This window comes from Bos javanicus, chromosome 15 (genome assembly GCF_032452875.1).
Source record: "Bos javanicus breed banteng chromosome 15, ARS-OSU_banteng_1.0, whole genome shotgun sequence".
NCBI lineage: Eukaryota > Metazoa > Chordata > Mammalia > Artiodactyla > Bovidae > Bos > Bos javanicus.
The window spans coordinates 79,019,496-79,038,603 of NC_083882.1; the positions used below are offsets into that span (position 1 = coordinate 79,019,496).

Sequence of the window (19,108 nt, forward strand, 5' to 3'; positions counted from 1 at the left end):
TGACAGAGGATGACATGGTTGGATGGTATCACCAGCTTGATGGACATGGGTTTGAACAAGCTCCGGGAGTTGGTGATGGACAGGGAAGCCTGGTGTGCTGCAGCCCATGGGGTTGCAAAGAGTCAGACATGACTGAGTGACTGGACTGAACTGAATAGTTGGAAAACTATTCAACTATTACTTTGCAGCAATTTTGAAATTTTTAAATGTTTCCTTTATCTTGGGGCTATGAAATGTGTTTGGCTCTTTGAAAACAAGTGTTTGATAAAATGTTTGTGTGAGAAATTGTGTATACGCTGGCAAGGTTGTTGCAGGCTCTTAGCTACAATTTGTCCCAGGTATTGAAAGGGTAAGGAATCTGCTTGTCAATGCAGGATAAGCAAGAGATACAGGTTCCATCCCTGTGTGGGGAAGATTCCCTGGAGGAGGAAAAGGCAACCTACTCCAGTATTCTTGTTGGGATAATTCCAAGGACAAAAGAGCCTGGCGGGCTATAGTCCATGGGGTCACAAAGAACTGGACACGACTGAGCATACATCCAAATAGAGTTTGTAATCAGGGATTTAGATGAATCCTGGAGCCTTATATCTCAGGAGGAATTTATCTTTGGTTTTAAGACTTTTTTAGCAGCGTCTTTTACGTCTTTGTTTCTCAAACTATAAATCAAGGGATTCAGCACTGGAATGATGATGGTGTAGAACACTGAGATGATTTCATCAGTGTTGGGAGAATACAGGTAGCTGGGTCGTGAGTAAACGAAGAGCAGAGTTCCCTGGTAGATGGCCACGGATGTCAGGTGAGAAGCACATGTAGAGAAGGTCTTCTTCCTCCCACTGGAAGAACGGATCTTTAAGACTGAGAGGAGAATGTAAAAGTAGGAGATGATGATGACAATGAAGCAGATAATTTCCACTGAGCTGCCATATGTGGAGAGAAGCCACTCATTAAGTGATGTGTCTGTGCACGATAACTTAAGCAAGGGAGGGAGGTCACAGAAAAAATGATTAATGACATTTTTATCACAGTATTTCAGAATAAATGCAAAGGATGTGTGCACCAGGGAACTCATATTGCCTCCAAAGTATGACAAGACGATCAACCATATGCAGATGCCCTGAGACATCACAGCTGTGTACAGTAAAGGGTTACAGATGGCGACATAGCGGTCATATGCCATGGCAGCCAAGATAAAGGATTCAGTATCTGCGAAAGTACATAAGAAATAGAACTGCAGGGCACAGCCATGATAGGAAATGGACTTGTTATGAGAGAGGAAGTTGACAAGCATTTTGGGAACGATGACTGAAGAATAGCAAAGGTCTACAAAGGATAGGTTACTAAGGAGAAAATACATGGGGGTTTGAAGGTGCAGATCAACTCTGATTAACATCATCAACCCGATGTTCCCCATTAAAATCAGAGAGTACAAAGTCAGAAACAGGAGAAACAGGACAATCTGCAGTTCAGGGCGAGTAGGAAACCCTAACAGAATAAACTCAGTCACCAAGGTATAGTTTCCATCTAAAAAGTCCATATTCTGTGCTGTTTTCTTCTTATGAGAATTCTAACATCCTAAGATCCTATGTTGATGGAAAGAGAAAAAAAATAGATATAATTATAAGGTTATTTTATTGTTTCAACAAACAAGCAATAAAGTCAAGAGTCCCAGACCAAATCTCCTTCCAAATATAAATTCTGAGAAACATATTTCAGAATTTAGTAGCTTTATCCCATGTTTGATAGTTTTATTTTATTTGTTTAATAGCTAGTTCCACTGGAAGACATGTGCAGATAAATCTCATATTTCTTACTTTTTTTAATTCTCAAGTATAGTACTATAGCTAGTACAGAGGATTAAATGAATAATGAAGTAATAAATGAAATGATGCTAAGAGGAAAAATATATCTATTATTAAAAATATGTTAACTTGAGTACATGTTGTAACAATAACTCTGGAACAATGTACTCCTTCTGCCCAGTATTTGATAGTAGTGTGTTGTACTCTTGACTGTAAATAGGGTGGTGCAATGAGCTATACTTCATCTATTTAAAGAATAATAATGAAAGCAAAAGTGATATTAGTGAAATGAAAGCAAATGTCAGTAAACATCAGCTAACAGCCTGTTTTAGACAGGGATGAGTTTAAGGCAATTCCTTAAATCCTGTCAAGATACTAAGTCAAGGAGATTAAAATAATTAACTGCTTTTCTCTTTGGCATTCTTTATCATTCTTGGCTTCTAGTAAGCACAGCATAAATATTAGATGATTGAGTGAAGTGGGCAAAAAATTAGTAAGTTAACTTCTCATCTTTAAAAATCACTCTATATAGCCTTCTCACTAATTATATTTGTCAGCAAACACAAATAGCTGCCTTTAATTTTTATCCTAGTATAATTCAGGATGTTGAGTCTAAGAATTTTGTCAATTTCTGTTTCTATAATCTCAGAATTTTTCTGGAAGCAAGGAGAATTTGAACTTGACTTTGAAATATAAGATGTTTAATTGTAACTTGAAGGATGACTTGGAAATCTATAAAACAAGCAAGTGAAACCTCCAGTGAGCTTTGTTACTACTGCCACAGTCTGCTAGAACAAATGGTTGGGGTCATTCTCTCACTTATATAAAATTATTGAGACCGCTACAGGGCTAAGAACTTCATTGCTGTAATATCATCTAATCACTAAAAGTGTGCTATAGGATAGGCACAGAAAAATCTAAGAGAATTAGAAGGGTTAGGATGCTGTCTTATGTTATTACCTCAAAGAGTGTGAATGAGATGCAGTACCTTGTTAGGACAGTAGTTAATTTATTCTTATTTTGCCTGTTTTCAAAGTAATCAGAGTGTTCAGAAATGATAAGACCTACATTTAGAGTTAATAAGCATTTGGTTAGAATCTCATATTAACCACATGGACTGTATGACCTTGCACAATTATGTGTGTGTGTATATATATATATATATATATATCAAGAGAGAATCTGCTATACTTAATACATATATGTATATTATTATATATAACATTACATATATTTAAAATATTACTATAATAATGACAATAATATTTCACATGGTTTCTCTGCCAGGTTAAATTAGGAAAACTATCTATACTTTCTTGCTGTCTCACTTTAGATAAACTGGCACATAATAGGTAAAGAGTGAAGATTAGTTTCAATTACTCCACTGCTCTCAGCTCAGCAGTAAAGAATCCATTTGCCAACGCAGGAGATGTGGGTTCAATCCCTGATCTGGGAAGATTTCTAGAGAAGGAAATGGGAACCCACTCCAGTATCCTTGCCTGGAGAACCTCATGGACAGAGAGGCCTGATGGGCTACAGTCCATGGGGTCACAAAGAGTTGGACACGGCTTAACGACTAAACAACAACAGAAATAACCCCACTGCTCTCGCTTATCCCTAGCTAATAATTAGAAATACATCACTAGATTTTTTAAATAATAGTTATCATTTATATAATGATTGTGATGTGAAATACAATATTCTAAACACTTTACATATAATTTATTTAATTGTCACACAGAAATATACTAACAAAACTTCACAGTTAGTTGCTATCACTGTTATCTTTCTCTTACAGTTGAGGGAGCTAAAGCACAGAGAGCTGGAGAGCTAAGACGTGATGAAAATAGGATTGGAGCCCAGGTTCCCACCTCCAAAACTTCAAGACAGATTGGGTGTAAGATTCAAGACAGATTGGTAAGCTAGATTCTTACTATTGATTCCGTATGTTGCATGGGAATATTGAAACTTAATGTTCCAAGTCACTCCACAAGTAGTTGGCAGGTATAATTCAAATTCAGGTATGTGTGAAGTCAAATCTCATGAGGATAACCATGAAGGTGGTTAGAGAATTAATAGTGTGGCCTCCATGAGACAGGCTGTGGTGCGGACTTGCTGAAGGCAGGGCAGAACGACTCAGTTATTTACTAAAAACAGACCATTACTCTCGGGGACTCACAGCAAGCATCTGTCCAATAGACTAAGAAGGGTTTCCCTGTGGCTCAAGCCTTAAAGAATCTGCCGTCAATGCAGGAGAATGCCTACAATTCAGGAGACCTGGGCTTGATCCCTGGTCGGGAAGATTCCCTGGTGAAAGAAATGGCAACCCATTCTAGTATTCTTATCTGGGAAATCTGATGGACAGAGGAGCCTGGCGGAGCTAAAGTCCATGAGGTTGCAAAGAGTCGACAGGACTTAGTAACTAAATCACCTCTACCACCACCACCACCATCCATGTAGAGAAACGTGAATGTAGAGAAGAGAAGCATGAGGGGAAAAGTTGGAGATGAGAGTGAATCTTGGATTCTTGCTTTCAATGGGAATGATGAAAAAGATTCAATCAAACTGAAGTGATTCACTAAATTTTTCACAAGTATATAGCAAAACAGTGTTAGAACAGAAAATAAATTAATTGAAACCATCAGATAGCCAATCATGTTCCAGTTTATGTCTCTTAACAACAAAGCTTATTTAAACAAGGTGAGTGTCTCAGATCCCTGTAGAAACTATAGAAGAATGACACGGGTAGATCTATTTGTGGGTAATATGCTAATACATATGATTTTGTAACTATTTTGACACATGTCAGTGGTCTCAGATCCATAAAAGTCTATTTTTGCATCAGTAAAGCCAGTCTGGTAAACACAGAAGCTACTTACCAAAGAAGGAGACATTTTCCTATTACCCAGATGAATAATTTCACCAATAGGACCAAGGACTTTTATATACACTCCAAAGTCATTAGGGACCTAATAACTGAAGACTCCAAACATGTTCATTTCCAAGAGACTCCTAGGGAATAATTAGTAGGTTATTGTGAATTATTATTTTGAAACAACTTCATAATTATAATAGCAGTTCTGTTAGTGTTAGTTTGAAGAGGCAATTTTTACTCTCAGTAATATTGTGGGTTTTTTTTTTTTTTTTTCTGATACTTGAAATCCCACTAGAGTCCTGCACTCTAATACTGTAGTGGAAAGTGAAGTTGCTCAGCCGTGTCCGACTCTTTGCGACCCTGTGGACTGTAGCCTACCAAGCTTCTCCGTCCATGGGATTCTCCAGGCAAGAATACTGGAGTAGGTTACCATTTCCTTCTCCAGGGCATCTTCCCAACCCAGGGATCGAACCCAGGTATCCCACATTGAAGGCAGACGCTTTAACCTCTGATGCACCAGGGAAGCCCTAGAGGTTCTTTAAATAGTTCATATATTTTAAAATGTAGCTCTCATTTAAATTATTTCAAAAACCACCTGGAAGTTCCTAAAAATGTTACTTGATATCCTCAGCACTGAAATGTAATATTTTTTGTTTCACTGAAGGGTGAGTCCAGTGGAGGCTACTATAGAACCTGTTATCAGTAGGTGCTTTCTGAAAAGATGAAAGGACTTTATTTTTAAAAATTATCTACCTATCTATTTACTTTTGGCTGTGCAGGGTCTTCCTTGTGGTGGATGGCCTTTCTGCAGCTGCAGAGAGTGGGGGTACTTTCCGTTGCAGACCATGGGCTCTAGAACTTGGGCTCTAATATCACAGGCTCAACAGTTGCAGTGCATGGCTTAGATGGCCTGTGGCTTGTGGTTATCTTCCTGGACCAGGGATTGACCCCATGTCCTCTGCAGGGGCAGGTGGACTCTTAACCACTGGACCACCAGGAAAGTCCCAGAGGAGTTTTAAATAAGAGTCTTATGCCTGAGAGCATCAAAAGGAGGCAAAACCATCCCAGTTAATAAATACAGTTTTCCATCATCAACTTGATTGTTCTTATGTGCATTTTGTATGACACTTTCACTAAAACAATGATATTTCAGCTGCTCTCAGAAAAACTTGCAGAACTTTTGGTAATTACACCCTACTAGAGCACCCAAACCGGAAATTTGTGTGGCTACAAACACAGAGCTATCTTCCCTTCATAGCATTTGCCAAATATTAAATTGATTGGAAGTGGGGGGTTAAAGATATATCAAAAACCTCTGAAATACAAGAGTTGACAATTCTATATTACTTTGTGCTGAAGAGACTAAGAAAGCTCAAGTACTTACGTGAAAGTTCTAGATTGCCACACCCTAGTAAGAGGGGTGAACTGGAGATACAGTGCATGTTGCCAAAACCAAAAGAATCAGTTTTCTATTGAATGGAGCTTATCACTCTTAATTGTATCAGAAAAATAATTGAAGCTTCATTGATTTGAGAAATCCTGTAGAACATCTTTGTAGTCTATGGCATGCAATAAACAAATTACTAAGCATGATAACAGGGAAGATTTTATGCCCATACAAGAGGGAAAATGCCAAAAGCAGATACACATTGAATCAAAATTAGAGTTGGCAAGCAAGAATTTTAAAATAATTCTAAAACCATCCTAAAGAAAATTGTCAAAAAAAAAAAAAATTGAAAATGCCAAAGTTGGGAGACATTCCTCAAATGATTGGAAACCTTAGAAAACAAAATAGAATTTAAAAATACATCTAAATTGGCAACTTGTTGTATGGATTTATTGATATATTGAATTTTTAAAAGCAAAGAATTGGATGAAAAGTGACAAGGTCAAAAGGGTTTGTATTAAGGATCTTTGGTTTGAACTTGCAACTAATGTGGTTAAAGGAGGTTATCAGGAAAATCTATGCTACTTCCACTCAAATACTTAAATGCTCACCATGAACCAGCCTTAAGAAAGCAGACTTTCCTAGCAAATGCTCTTTCACATTGGTACTGCTTGAGAGGAATGAACTTAAAAAGTGTTTTCCATTTACCGTAGAGCCTAGAGTTCTTATATCTTTCAGACAATAGATGGCACCAGAGACAAATATCTAATCTAGTTAGTATGCCTCTGAATCAGTTCTGAAAAAGAAACTTTCAGTGTTCTTAAAGATTTTTGTGTAATTGAGATTTCCAATTATGTTAGTACTCTGTTTCTCACTGTGTATGTTTTTTTTTTTTTTTTTTAAGAAATTTAAATTTTCATTTAAGAAATACTCCCATTACTCGGTAAATTGATAACACTCCTCTCTGTGCAGGAAACAGTGACTCTCAGGTTCCAGTAAACCATCATCAAAAAAAAAAAAATGACCTGATTTTTCTCATCCTTGGTGTCAACATCCAGATATTCTTGTTGTTGTTTAGTCTCTAAGTCATGTCCATTTCTTTGCAACTCATGGACTCTAACCCACCAGACTCCTCTTTCCATAGAATTCTCCAGGCAAGAATACCAGAGTGGGTTGCCATTTCCTCCTCCAGGGGATCTTGCTGACCCAGTGATCAAACCTGGGTCTCCTGCACTGTAGGTGAATTCTTTATCACTGGACCACTGGGGAAGCCCAGATATCCCAATCAGATCAGATCAGATAAGTCACTCAGTCGTGTCCGACTCTTTGCGACCCCATGAATCGCAGCACACCAGGCCTCCCTGTCCATCACCAACTCCCGGAGTTCACTCAGACTCACATCCATCGAGTCAGCGATGCCATTCAGCCATCTCATCCTCTGTCATCCCCTTCTCCTCCTGCCCCCAATCCCTCCCAGCATCAGAGTCTTTTCCAATGAGTCAACTCTTCGCATGAGGTGGCCAAAGTACTGGAGTTTCAGCTTTAGCATCACTCCTTCCAAAGAAATCCCAGGGCTGATCTCCTTCAGAATGGACTGGTTGGATCTCCCTGCAGTCCAAGGGACTCTCAAGAGTCTTCTCCAACACCACAGTTCAAAAGCATCAATTCTTTGGTGCTCAGCGTTCTTCACAGTCCAGCTCTCACATCCATACATGACCACAGGAAAAACCATAGCCTTGACTAGACGAACCTTTGTTGGCAAAGTAATGTCTCTGCTTTTGAATATGCTATCTAGGTTGGTCATAACATTCCTTCCAAGGAGTAAGCGTCTTTTAATTTCATGGCTGCAGTCACCATGTGTAGTGATTTTGGAGCCCAGAAAAATAAAGTCTGACACTGTTTCCACTGTTTCCCCATGTATTTCCCATGAAGTGGTGGGACCAGATGCCATGATCTTCATTTTTTGAATGTTGAGCTTTAAGCCAACTTTTTCACTCTCCACTTTCACTTTCATCAAGAGGCTTTTGAGTTCCTCTTCACTTTCTGCCATAAGGGTGGTGTCATCTGCATATCTGAGGTTATTGGTATTTCTCCTGGCAATCTTGATTCCAGTTTGTGTTTCTTCCAGTCCAGCGTTTCTCATGATGTACTCTGCATATAAGTTAAATAAACAGGGTGACAATATACAGCCTTGACGAACTCCTTTTCCTATTTGGAACCCGTCTGTTGTTCCATGTCTAATATGGCAAGTCAGTAAAATACAATTGAATTAAAATTGAAGTCATGTTCTAGAATAAGCATCAAATTATTGCTTATAGTCTCACATATAGGGCTTTTCATGGGAAGCTGTGAGGCAAGTAGATCTCAATAGCCATCAGTCAGAATTTCAAATATTTATGTAGAGGTGTGTCAGACCGTAAAGCATCTGCTCGCGATGAGGAAGACTTGGGTTTGATTCCTGGGTTGGGAAGATCCCCTGGAGAAGGAAATGGCAACCTGCTCCAGTACTCTTGCCTAGAAAATTCCATGGATGGAGGAGCCTGGTGGGCTACAGTTTATGGGGTCGCAAAGAGTCAGACACAACTGAGCGACTTCACTCCCTTAACCACGTTCAAGCATGTATACTGTCCAGATGGTCTCAACATCAAGTTGCTCTCTCAAGACTGCTTGTGTGGTCTTTGAAAATATCTCTCACTGAAGGGGTGATGGACAGAATGTACATTCTATAGCCAAGGCAGAGGGTGAGGAGTACCCAGTTCCAGTTTGCCAGTCAACCAGATGTTGCCTTCTCCAGAGGACCTCCTCCCATGGTCCTAAATGGATCTGTCAAATGAATCCCTTTATGTGCATGATTCCTAAGTTGCTTCAGTTGTGTCCAACTCTTTGTGACCCTCTGGACTGCAGCTCACCAGACTCCTCTCTATATAGGATTCTCTAGGCAAGAACACTGGGGTGGATTGCCATACACTCCCCCAGGGTATCTTCCTGACCCAGGGACTGGACTTGCATCTCCTGCAGCTCAGCAGGCAGACTGTTTACTGCTGAGCCACTGGGGAAGCCTGAATTCGTTTCTACATCATGTCATATCCACATTTCCAGAAACAGTTGAATGCAGTTAATATCTTGAAAAAATTGTATGAGATGGCCGAGCTATTGAGATACCCTATGAGTAGTCAAGTAAAGGTGGCTTGTGTCCCTTTAGAGGTAAAAGCAAACTTCCTCTGAGAGGCAGTTGAAATAGGCACTGAACAGAGCATATTAGCTAAATCTACGGCTGCAAAATATTTAATACTTGCTGGTGGAATGAAGTCAGTAATGTCATTGTTATTGTCTGTGGAGCCTTCATGGTTGGGGCTATGGCATTAAGGTTGTGATCATATGGTGTCATTCATTATTTCCATTTTATGGACTGGCCAAACTGGGTTGTAAAATGGAGGACTATTGGGGGTTAATCACTCCTCTTCCTGAATCAACTTGAACTGGAGAAAGGGGATGGATGAAGGTCGAAGACAAAGCAAGGCCACAAACCAAGGGCATTGCGCGGCTCCTCGGTGCTGGTGGGGGGATGGGTGGGTGGGGGTTGGAGTCCTTTTCCCTGTTCCCTGAAGCTTGTACCCCAGGACTGGGAACACGCTGCCTCTGGACCAGCCTGTACTCTCTGAGCCCAGACAGCCTGACCAGAGGCAAAGTAAAGGTCCTCCTGCCTTTCTGGGGAGGCCAGGGCTGCTGGGGTCTCCATCACCTCCGACTACAGGAGGGTCCAACTTACAGCCATTCTCTCCCAGGTGAACCCCAGCCTGAAGCTGGGGCTGTGCAAGGCTAGCCCCCAGGAGGGAGCTTACACTACAAGCTGCCAGGGTCATCCTGGAGAGTCTGTTCCCCAGGGACGGGCTGAAGTGGCCTGTGCGGCTACAGAAGGATGGGGAAGACCAGAAGAGGAAGGGCTTTCTGCTCCTAATTACTAAAAAAAAAAAAAAAAAAAAAAATTTCCTTCTCCTTCAAATAGTTTGTGTATAATGAGTTTGAGTCTTAGATGACCTCATTTTATTTTACACTGGGCCATTTCAACTTTTCTAAATGTGTGCTTTAAAAGCTGTCCGTAGTCAGATATCAAATATGGAGTCAGACTCCTTGTTACATGTCTCTTGTCATGCAGCGTAGTATACATGTGCAGCTGACCAGTCATATCAGCTTAATTCCTGCCAGTAAAATTTTTGGATAATGGCCTTCTTTCATTTTGTGATCTGTCAATGAATATTGTTGTTGTTTAATCCCTAAGTCATGTCTGACTCTTCTGCAACTTCATGGAGTATATCCCGCCAGGCTCCTCTCTCCATAGGATTCACCAGGCAAGAATACTGGAGAGGATGGCCATTTCCTTCTCCAGGGGAGCTTCCCCACCCAAGGGTTGAATGCTTATACCCTGCTTGGCAGGTGGATTCTTTACCACTGAGCCTCCAAGGAAGCCTGTCGGTGAATATAAATATATACAGATACATATGCACTGCATATATACTTTACGTATTTACATATAAATGTATAAAACTCTTATAACTCAGTAGTAAATCAACAGCACAAGTACAGTGCTAGAACACAATGTGAGCAGATAATTCATCAAAGAAGATATAGAGATGACAAGTTACACCACGAAAAACTCAGTGTGAAATTACTGAGTTTGATTAGGGAAATCAAAATTAAAAAATGAAATATCACTAGACATGTTCAAATTGAAGGAAAAATCTAATAAAAGCAAATTAACAACAACAAAAAAAAGAATGCACAGATAATGCTGCTGAGGATTCAGAACAAGTAAACATCTGTGCATTTCTCGTAGGAATGAAAAATTGAGACAGCTTCTCTGAAGGTTTATGGTTCATTATAAAATTAATTACACACAATTATTATAAAATTATAATAAAACAAAATAATACAAAATATAAAATTATACATTATACAATTAATTACACACTTCCATTTATCCAGAAGTCTCACTTTATATAGAAATGAAAACTTGTATTTACACAGAAATCAGTTACCAAACATTCAGGGCAACTATTACAGTGACATTCTGGAAACAGCCCATGTGTTCTTCATCCAACAAATGGGTAAACAAACTCTGGTACATTACATAGTGTGAGACACTACTAAGAAATATAAATAAACAAACCATATTGATGCAGTCAGCAATATGCTAAATGCTTTATGCAAAGTGAAAATTCAGACTTAAAAGGCTTTATGATTCCATTTTTATGACATTCTGAAGAAGGCATATGAAGAGAGGACTGGCCAGCTGGTGGTAAATTGTTAGGGTATTAACTGCTGCTGCTGCTGCTAAGTCACTTCAGTCGTATCCAACTCTGTGTGACCCCAGAGACAGCAGCCCACCATGCTCCCCTGTCCCTGGGATTCTCCAGGCAAGAACACTGGAGTAGCTTGCCATTTCCTTCTCCAATGCATGAAAGTGAAAAGTGAGAGTGAAGTCGCTCAGGTTGTCTGCTTGAAAGTTACACAGTCGTGTCCGACTCCTAGTGACCCCATGGACTGCAGTCTACCAGGCTCCTCCTTCCATGGGATTTTCCAGGCAAGAGTACTGGAGTGGGGTGCCATTGCCTTCTCCAGGGTATTAACTAGAGAGACAAAAAATGAGAACTTTGGAAAGTTATCAAGCTGTTCTGTATTTTGATCATGTTTTTGGTTACATAACTCTGTGGATTTGTCAGACTTCTCAAAAAGTTTACAACAAAAAAATACATTTTCATTTGCATGCAAATTTAAAATGTTATAGAATATATTTTAAAATGCTATCAATTAATGAAAACATCACTATGGTATTATACATGTCCATTCCCTTGATCCAGTCTAAAGAGGACCTTTTATCTTCATTTACCAATCAATCAACTTTGACAACTACGTTGCCATGGTCAGCCTGTGGGTTGAGAAATAATCTCAGTTAGATGCTGGCAGGAGGTCTTTGTCATTCCTGAGTCACTTGTTTGTCACAGACACTCTCATACACCTAGTCGATACAGTTTGCAAACAGAAACACACAGATGATGACAGTAAATAATGTGAGAACAAAACACGTTTGTTATGTCACAATTGTTCCAATGATACATGCACAATACTGTTAAAATTGTGCTATATTTCAAATACAATAAAGTGATCCTTTCCAAACTAGAGGACAACCCATCTTCTTTATAGGCTATTTATAAATATTTAATTAATTTAATTTTAATGATAAAATTTTAGTCATAGGAACTTATTATCATGATTGTGTGAACATTCAAAGGAAAGGGAGATTGAAACGTAACTATAGGTCAGTACCAATATAGGTATTATTAATCAGAAGCAGAATATATTAAGAAAAGGTGGCAAGAATACACAGAAGAACTAAATACAAAAGATCTTCATGACCTAGATAATTACGATAGTGTGATCACTCACTTAGAGCCAGACATCCTGGAATGTGAAGTCAAATGGGCTTTAGAAAACATCACTACAAACAAAGCTAGTGGAGGTGATGGAATTCCAGTTGAGCTATTTCAAATTCTAAAAGATGATGCTGTGAAAGCAATGCACTCAATATGCCAGAGAATTTGAAAAACTCAGCAGTGGCCACAGGACTGGAAAAGGTCAGTTTTCATTCCAATCCCAAAGAAAGAGAATGGAAAAGAATGTTCAAACTACCACACAATTGCATTCATCTCACATGCTAGCAAAGTAATGCTCAAAATTCTCCAAGCCAGGGTTCAGCAGTATATGAGCTGTAAGTTTCCAGATGTTCAAGCTGGATTTAGAAAAGGCAAAGGAACCAGAGATCAAATTGCCAATATCTGTTGGATCATGGAAAAAAGCAAGAGGGTTCCAGAAAAAATCTACTTCTGCTTTACTGACTATGCCAAAGCCTTTGACTGTGGAGATAACAACAAACTGGAAAATTTTTAAAGAGGTGGGAACACCAGACAATCTTATCTGCCTCCCGAGAAATCTGTATGCAAGACAAGAAGCCACAGTTAGAACTGGACATGGAACAACAGACTCGTTCCAAATCAGGAAAGGAGTATGTCAAGGCTGTATATTATCCCCCTCCTTGTTTAACTTATATGCATGCAGAGTGAAGTGAAATGAAGTGAGAGTCGCTCAGTCCTGTCCTACTCTTTGGGAACACATGGACTGTATACTCCATGGAATTCTCCAGGCCAGGATACTGGAGTAGGTAGCTTTTCCTCAACCCAGGGATATAACCCATGTCTCCTGCATTGCAGGTGGATTCTTTACCAGCTGAGCAACAAGAGAAGCCTGAGTACATCAGGCAGAATGCCAGGCTGGATGAAGCACAGGCTGGAATCAAGATTGCTGGGAGAAATATCAATAACCTCAGATATGCAGATGACACCACTCTTATGGAAGAAAGTGAAGAAGAACTAAAGAGCCTCTTGATGAAAGTGAAAGAGAGTGGAAAAGTTGGCTTAAAACTCAACATTTAGAAAACTAAGATCATGGCATCTGGTCCCAACACTTCATGGCAAATAGATGGGGAAACAATGGAAACAGTTACAGACTTTATTTTTTTGGGTTCCAAAATCACTGCAGATGGTGACTGTAGCCATGAAATTAAAAGACACTTGCTCCTTGGAAGAAAAGTTATGACCAACCTAGACAGCATACTAAAAAGCAGAGACATTACTTTGCTGACAAAGCTCTGTCTAGTCAAAGCTACGGTTTTTCCAGTAGTCATGTATGGATGTCAGAATTGGACCATAAAGAAAGCTGAGCACCAAAGAATATATGCTATTGAACTGTGGTGTTGGAGAAGACTCTTAAGAGTCCCTTGAACTGCAAGGAGATCCAACCAGTCAATCCTAAAGGAGATCAGTCCTGAATATTCATTGGAAGGACTGATACTGAAGCTGAAACTCCAATATTTTGGCCACCTCGTGCGAAGAGTTGACTCATTGGAAAAGACCCTGATGCTGGGAAAGACTGAAGACAGGAGAAGGAGATGACAGAAGATGAGATGGTTGAATGGCATCACAGACTCGACGGACATGAGTCTGGGTAAACTCCGGAAGTTGGTGATGGACAGGGAGGCCTGACGTGCAGCAGGCCTCAAAGAGTCTCAAAGAGTCGGACACGACTGAGCGACTGAACTGAACTGAACTGAATCATAAGCTGTGGAAATAACTTTCCCTACTCTGATTTTACCATTATTTCAAATAATGATGACAGGGTCATATTCTTTGTAAGCCAAATTTCAAATAAAATCTGCAAAGTCTGCACGTTCAACAATGCTTTTTAATATTAAAATCATATAAAAGTAGTAACAAACTGGATGACAAAATAAAACATTTTTTTAAATAGTAGATATTTGTGAAAAAATGCTCTAAAATATCTAGCTATAGGATATTTTAATTATGAAATCTACACCTATAGAAGCATGCGATTCTTTTCTTTAAAATAAGATGTCTTTTACTACTCTCCCTTTGACACCATGAGTATATTAAATTCTTGCAAAGTATTAATGAGATGTGTCTGTAGTCACAGATGATTATATTCATAGAAGTTCATATATCAGATGAAGGTGTGTTGAATACATACATAACAGAGGAAAGCACTCCTTAAGCATTGAAGTGCTCAGTCATAACACATACATTAAAATATCAAAATTTGCACTTCAGAGAAACATTTCCTACCACAGAAGAGCTTCTGCACCAGCTAAAAAGTCACTAAAGAGATACTATCTACTACCACCAAACACTATGAAACATGAATGTGTATTTTCTCCTTTAGAATCATATTCAAGCCTGTGCAATAAAACACATTTTTTTTTAATTCACATGGCAATACTTCTGGTGGGATGGTGTAGCTAGCCATGCGCTTTTAAATAAGCTTATACTCATTTTAATTTTGTTCTTTAAAAGAATGAAAGGAAAAAATAATAACTAAATGACTAGAGAAGATTAAAAACCAGTGATTGAACTTCTGGGACAGCAGTGTTCCACGATTTTGTAAAAGCTTCTTTACTAAGTAATACAAATATATGTAATTAAAAAAAATGATACTGATGAAACTTTGCAGGAAAGGAATGGAGACACGGATGCAGGGAATGGACTTACACAGTGCGGGCAGGAGAGAGTGAGATGAATGGAAAAGTAGCATCAACATATTTACACAGTCAGGTGTGAGATGGATAACTGGAGGGAAGCTGCTGTGTAGCACAGGGAGCCCAGCCTCAGGTGATGACCTGGAGGAATGGGGTGGGGGAGGGGAGGGAGGTGGGGGAGGGAGAGGATATAGGGATAATCATGGCTGCTCTGTGTGGTGTTGGAGAAGACTCCTGAGAGTCCCTTGGACTGCAAGGAGATCCAACCAGCCATCCTAAAGGAAAGCAGTCCTGAATATTCATTGGAAGGATAGATGCTGAAGCTGAAACTCCAATATTTTGGCCACCTGATGTGAAGAACTGACTCATTTGAAAAGACCCTAATGCTGGGAAAGATTGAAGGCAGGAGGAGAAGGGGACGACAGAGGATGAGACGGTTGGATGGCATCACCGACTCAATGGACATGAGTTTGAGTAAACGCTGGGAGTTGGTGATGGACAGGGAGGCCTGTCGTGCTGCAGTCCATGGGGTTGCAAAGAGTTCGACACAACTGCAAGACTGAACTGAACTGAATTGAAAAATACAGTATAAAAAGAAGTGGTTAACTTCTAAACTGGGAAATGTAGAGATCTTTAAAAATTTCTCTGATAACCCTGTGGCCAGTATTTAAAGCATTTTTAAATAAACTCATCACACTACTTTTTTCAGTAATAATTTTCTCGGTGCTGCAATCACATCCTTGTTCTGAAGGCTGTATATCATGGGATTGAACATAGGAGTCACTATGGTGTAGAAGAGAGAGAGCAGTCTGTCAGTTCCTGCAGAATGTCTGGATTTGGGCCTTAGGTATACAATGGCAGCAGATGCAAAGAATAAAAGCACAACCAACAGGTTAGACGAACACGCGGAGAAGGCTTTGGCTCACCCTCTGGCTGTTGGCAACCTCAGAATAGTGGAAATGATTTTGCTGTAAGAGGAAAGGATCAACATAAAAGGTACAGCAACAAACAACAGAGCTACTGCATAGACTGATAGCTCATGTGCAAAAGTGTCTCCACAGGCCAGCTTCAGAATGGGGGGAATGTCACAGAAGAAGTGGCTAATCTCATTCGAATGACAGAAATGCAGAGAGATCTGGCACCTTTGCCCTATCTGCACTGGGATTCCACTGACCCAGGAGCCCACAGTCAGCTGGAGGCACGTCTTTGGGATCATGACAAGGGGATAGTGCAGAGGGTCACAGATGGCCACACAGCGGTCATAGGTCATCACTGCCAGGAGGAAGCACTCAGTGGCCTCCAGCATAAGGAAGAAGCACACTTGGGTGGCACAGTCCAGCACAGAAATGCTTCTGTCTTGAGTCCAAAGGTTGACCAGAATCCTAGGGAGAATGTCGGGCACATAACAGATTTCCAAGAAGGAAAAATTTGCCAGGAAAAAATACGTGGGTTTGTGCAGTGCTGGGTCAAGCCAAGTTATTATTATTAAGAGACTACTCCCAATTAAAATAATGATGTAAGTGATGGTGAACACCCCAAATAATATCCCTTGGCGGTTTGGAAGATCAGAAAACCCTGGTAGTGCAAATTGTATCACTGTGGACATATTGTCTTCTGCTTGCATCTCCTCATATTTCATCTGTGGGAATGATTCAATCAGAGGGGTACTGTCATTTCATTTTTATTGACTCTTTTTGTGTGTGTGTATAAACTAGATTATATGTTTTCTTACTTTTCATTTCCCTATAAAAACCAAACTTATAATGCCAGGTGCTCTAAAAGTACAGAGAAGTATACTTTTATTTATGTATTTATTTATTTTTCCTGTGTAAATTTTATTTTATTTTTTTTTGCAAAGAATTTTTTTTAACTTTACAATATTGTATTGGTTTTGCCATATATCAATATGAATCTGCCACAGGTGTACACGTGTTCCCCATCCAGAACCCTCCTCCCTCCTCCCTCAACTTCAGTCTCTGTTTTCTCTACCATATATTATTGTATTTCTTTGATTCTGAAGACATGTTATTGCAATTGTGCTATTCATCTGAACACTTAAAAATTCAAATTGAAAATTATGTTCAATTGTAACAATGATTTAATGTTTCAACAGATATGCTATTTTCACCTCTCTATTCTGTTTTCCTATTATCAATTCAAAATTAATTTTATTGTTCCTGTACATATTTTGTAAGCCACTTAAAATTATTTTGGGGATAAAGATAGTTAATTTTTAAAATGATGATCTTTCAGTGGTATTTCTAAATCCTGTTTGTCTTTGACATTAGGCATATGTAGCTCTTTTACTATAAAACCAAATTAATGAGCTGACCATTGAGTATTATGTGATACTATTTATTTTTAAAAGGGTGTATTTCAATGTAATGTCTATGAAAGCAACAGTCATAGTTTTTTTTTTAATATATAATTTCTGTTTTTATTCATGCATTTATTTTAGTTTGGCCACATGGCATGTAGGATCCTAGTTCCCAGACTAGGGATCAAATCTGGACCCTTGCAGTGGAATCAGGGAGAGTCAACCACTGGACTAACAGGGAAATTCCAGTAGTCAAAATTTTTAATTCAGATTTTCCAACTTGGAGAAAAGAATCATTAAGCTGATCTTTCTGTCCAGGAACACCCAAGAGATAAGAAGTAGGTATCTCTGGCCCTTATGTTCCAGCTAGGAGTTCTAACTAGAATGCTCACCCCTCACACACTTACTGCATGAAAGAAACATCAGCCACAATTCATCTCTGATCTTCCTAAATTACTCACATCCTTGATAATTGTTCTGCTAGCCCCATTTAATCCATTCATTCTTGTGTGTTTTTTTTGTTTTGTTTTGCATTCTTGTGTCTGTCTGTTTATGTGAATGAGAATATGTTGAATTGAGGTTGCCCGTCTTTGTTAAGTACTTGTCCTTTACTATAGCTAGATTTTAAGATTCTTATGATATTCCAGATGTTCAAGCTCGTTTTAGAAAAGGCAGAGGAACCAGAAATCAAATTGTCAACATCCGCTGGATCGTCAAAAAAGCAAGAGTTCCAGAAAAACATCTATTTCTGCTTTATTGACTATGCCAAAGCCTTTGACTGTGTGGATCACAATAAACTGTGGAAAATTCTGAAGGAGATGGGAATACCAGACCACCTGACCTGCCTCTTGAGAAACCTATATGCAGGTCAGGAAGCAACAGTTAGAACAGGACATGGAACAACAGACTGGTTCCAAATAGGAAAAGGAGTATGTCAAGGCTGCATATTGTTACCCTGTTTATTTAACTTATACGCAGAGCACATCATGAGAATTCAGGGCTGGAAGAAACACAAGCTGGAATCAAGATTGCCAGGAGAAATATCAATAACCTCAGATATGCAGATGACACCACCCTTATGGCAGAAAGTGAAGAGGAACTCAAAAGCCTCTTGATGAAAGTGAAAGTGGAGAGTGAAAAAGTTGGCTTAAAGCTCAACATTCAGAACACGAAGATCATGATATCTGGTCCCATCACTTCATGGGAAATAGATGGGTAAACAGTGGAAACAGTGTCAGACTTTATTTTTCTGGGCTCCAAAATCACTGCAGATGGTGACTGTAGCCATGAAATTAAAAGACGCTTACTCCTTGGAAGGAAAGTTATTACCAACCTAGATAGCATATTCAAAATAAGAGACATTACTTTGCCAACAAACGTCCATCTAGTCAAGGCTATGGTTTTTCCTGTGGTCATGTATGAATGTCAGAGTTGGACTGTGAAGAAAGCTGAGCAGCAAAGAATTGATGCTTTTGAAGTGTGGTGTTGGAGAAGACTCTTGAGAGTGCCTTGGACTGCAAGGAGATCCAACCAGTCCATTCTAAAGGAGATCAGCCCTGTGTGTTCTTTGGAAGGAATGATGCTAAAGCTGAAACTCCAGTACTTTGGCCACCTCATGCGAAGAGTT

The 19,108-nt window shown here is 39.4% G+C and overlaps 1 protein-coding gene and 1 pseudogene across 1 annotated transcript; both read right to left on the reverse strand.

Annotated features, from left to right (window-relative positions):
- Positions 1–589: 589 nt before the first annotated feature.
- On the reverse strand, positions 590–1,534 carry LOC133261443 (olfactory receptor 5I1). Its single transcript, XM_061439926.1, has one exon. It carries the CDS (start codon positions 1,532–1,534, stop codon positions 590–592), a length of 945 nt encoding a protein of 314 aa, XP_061295910.1.
- Positions 1,535–15,855: 14,321 nt separating this feature from the next.
- LOC133261444 (olfactory receptor 10AG1-like) lies at positions 15,856–16,806 on the reverse strand (annotated as a pseudogene).
- Positions 16,807–19,108: the final 2,302 nt, after the last annotated feature.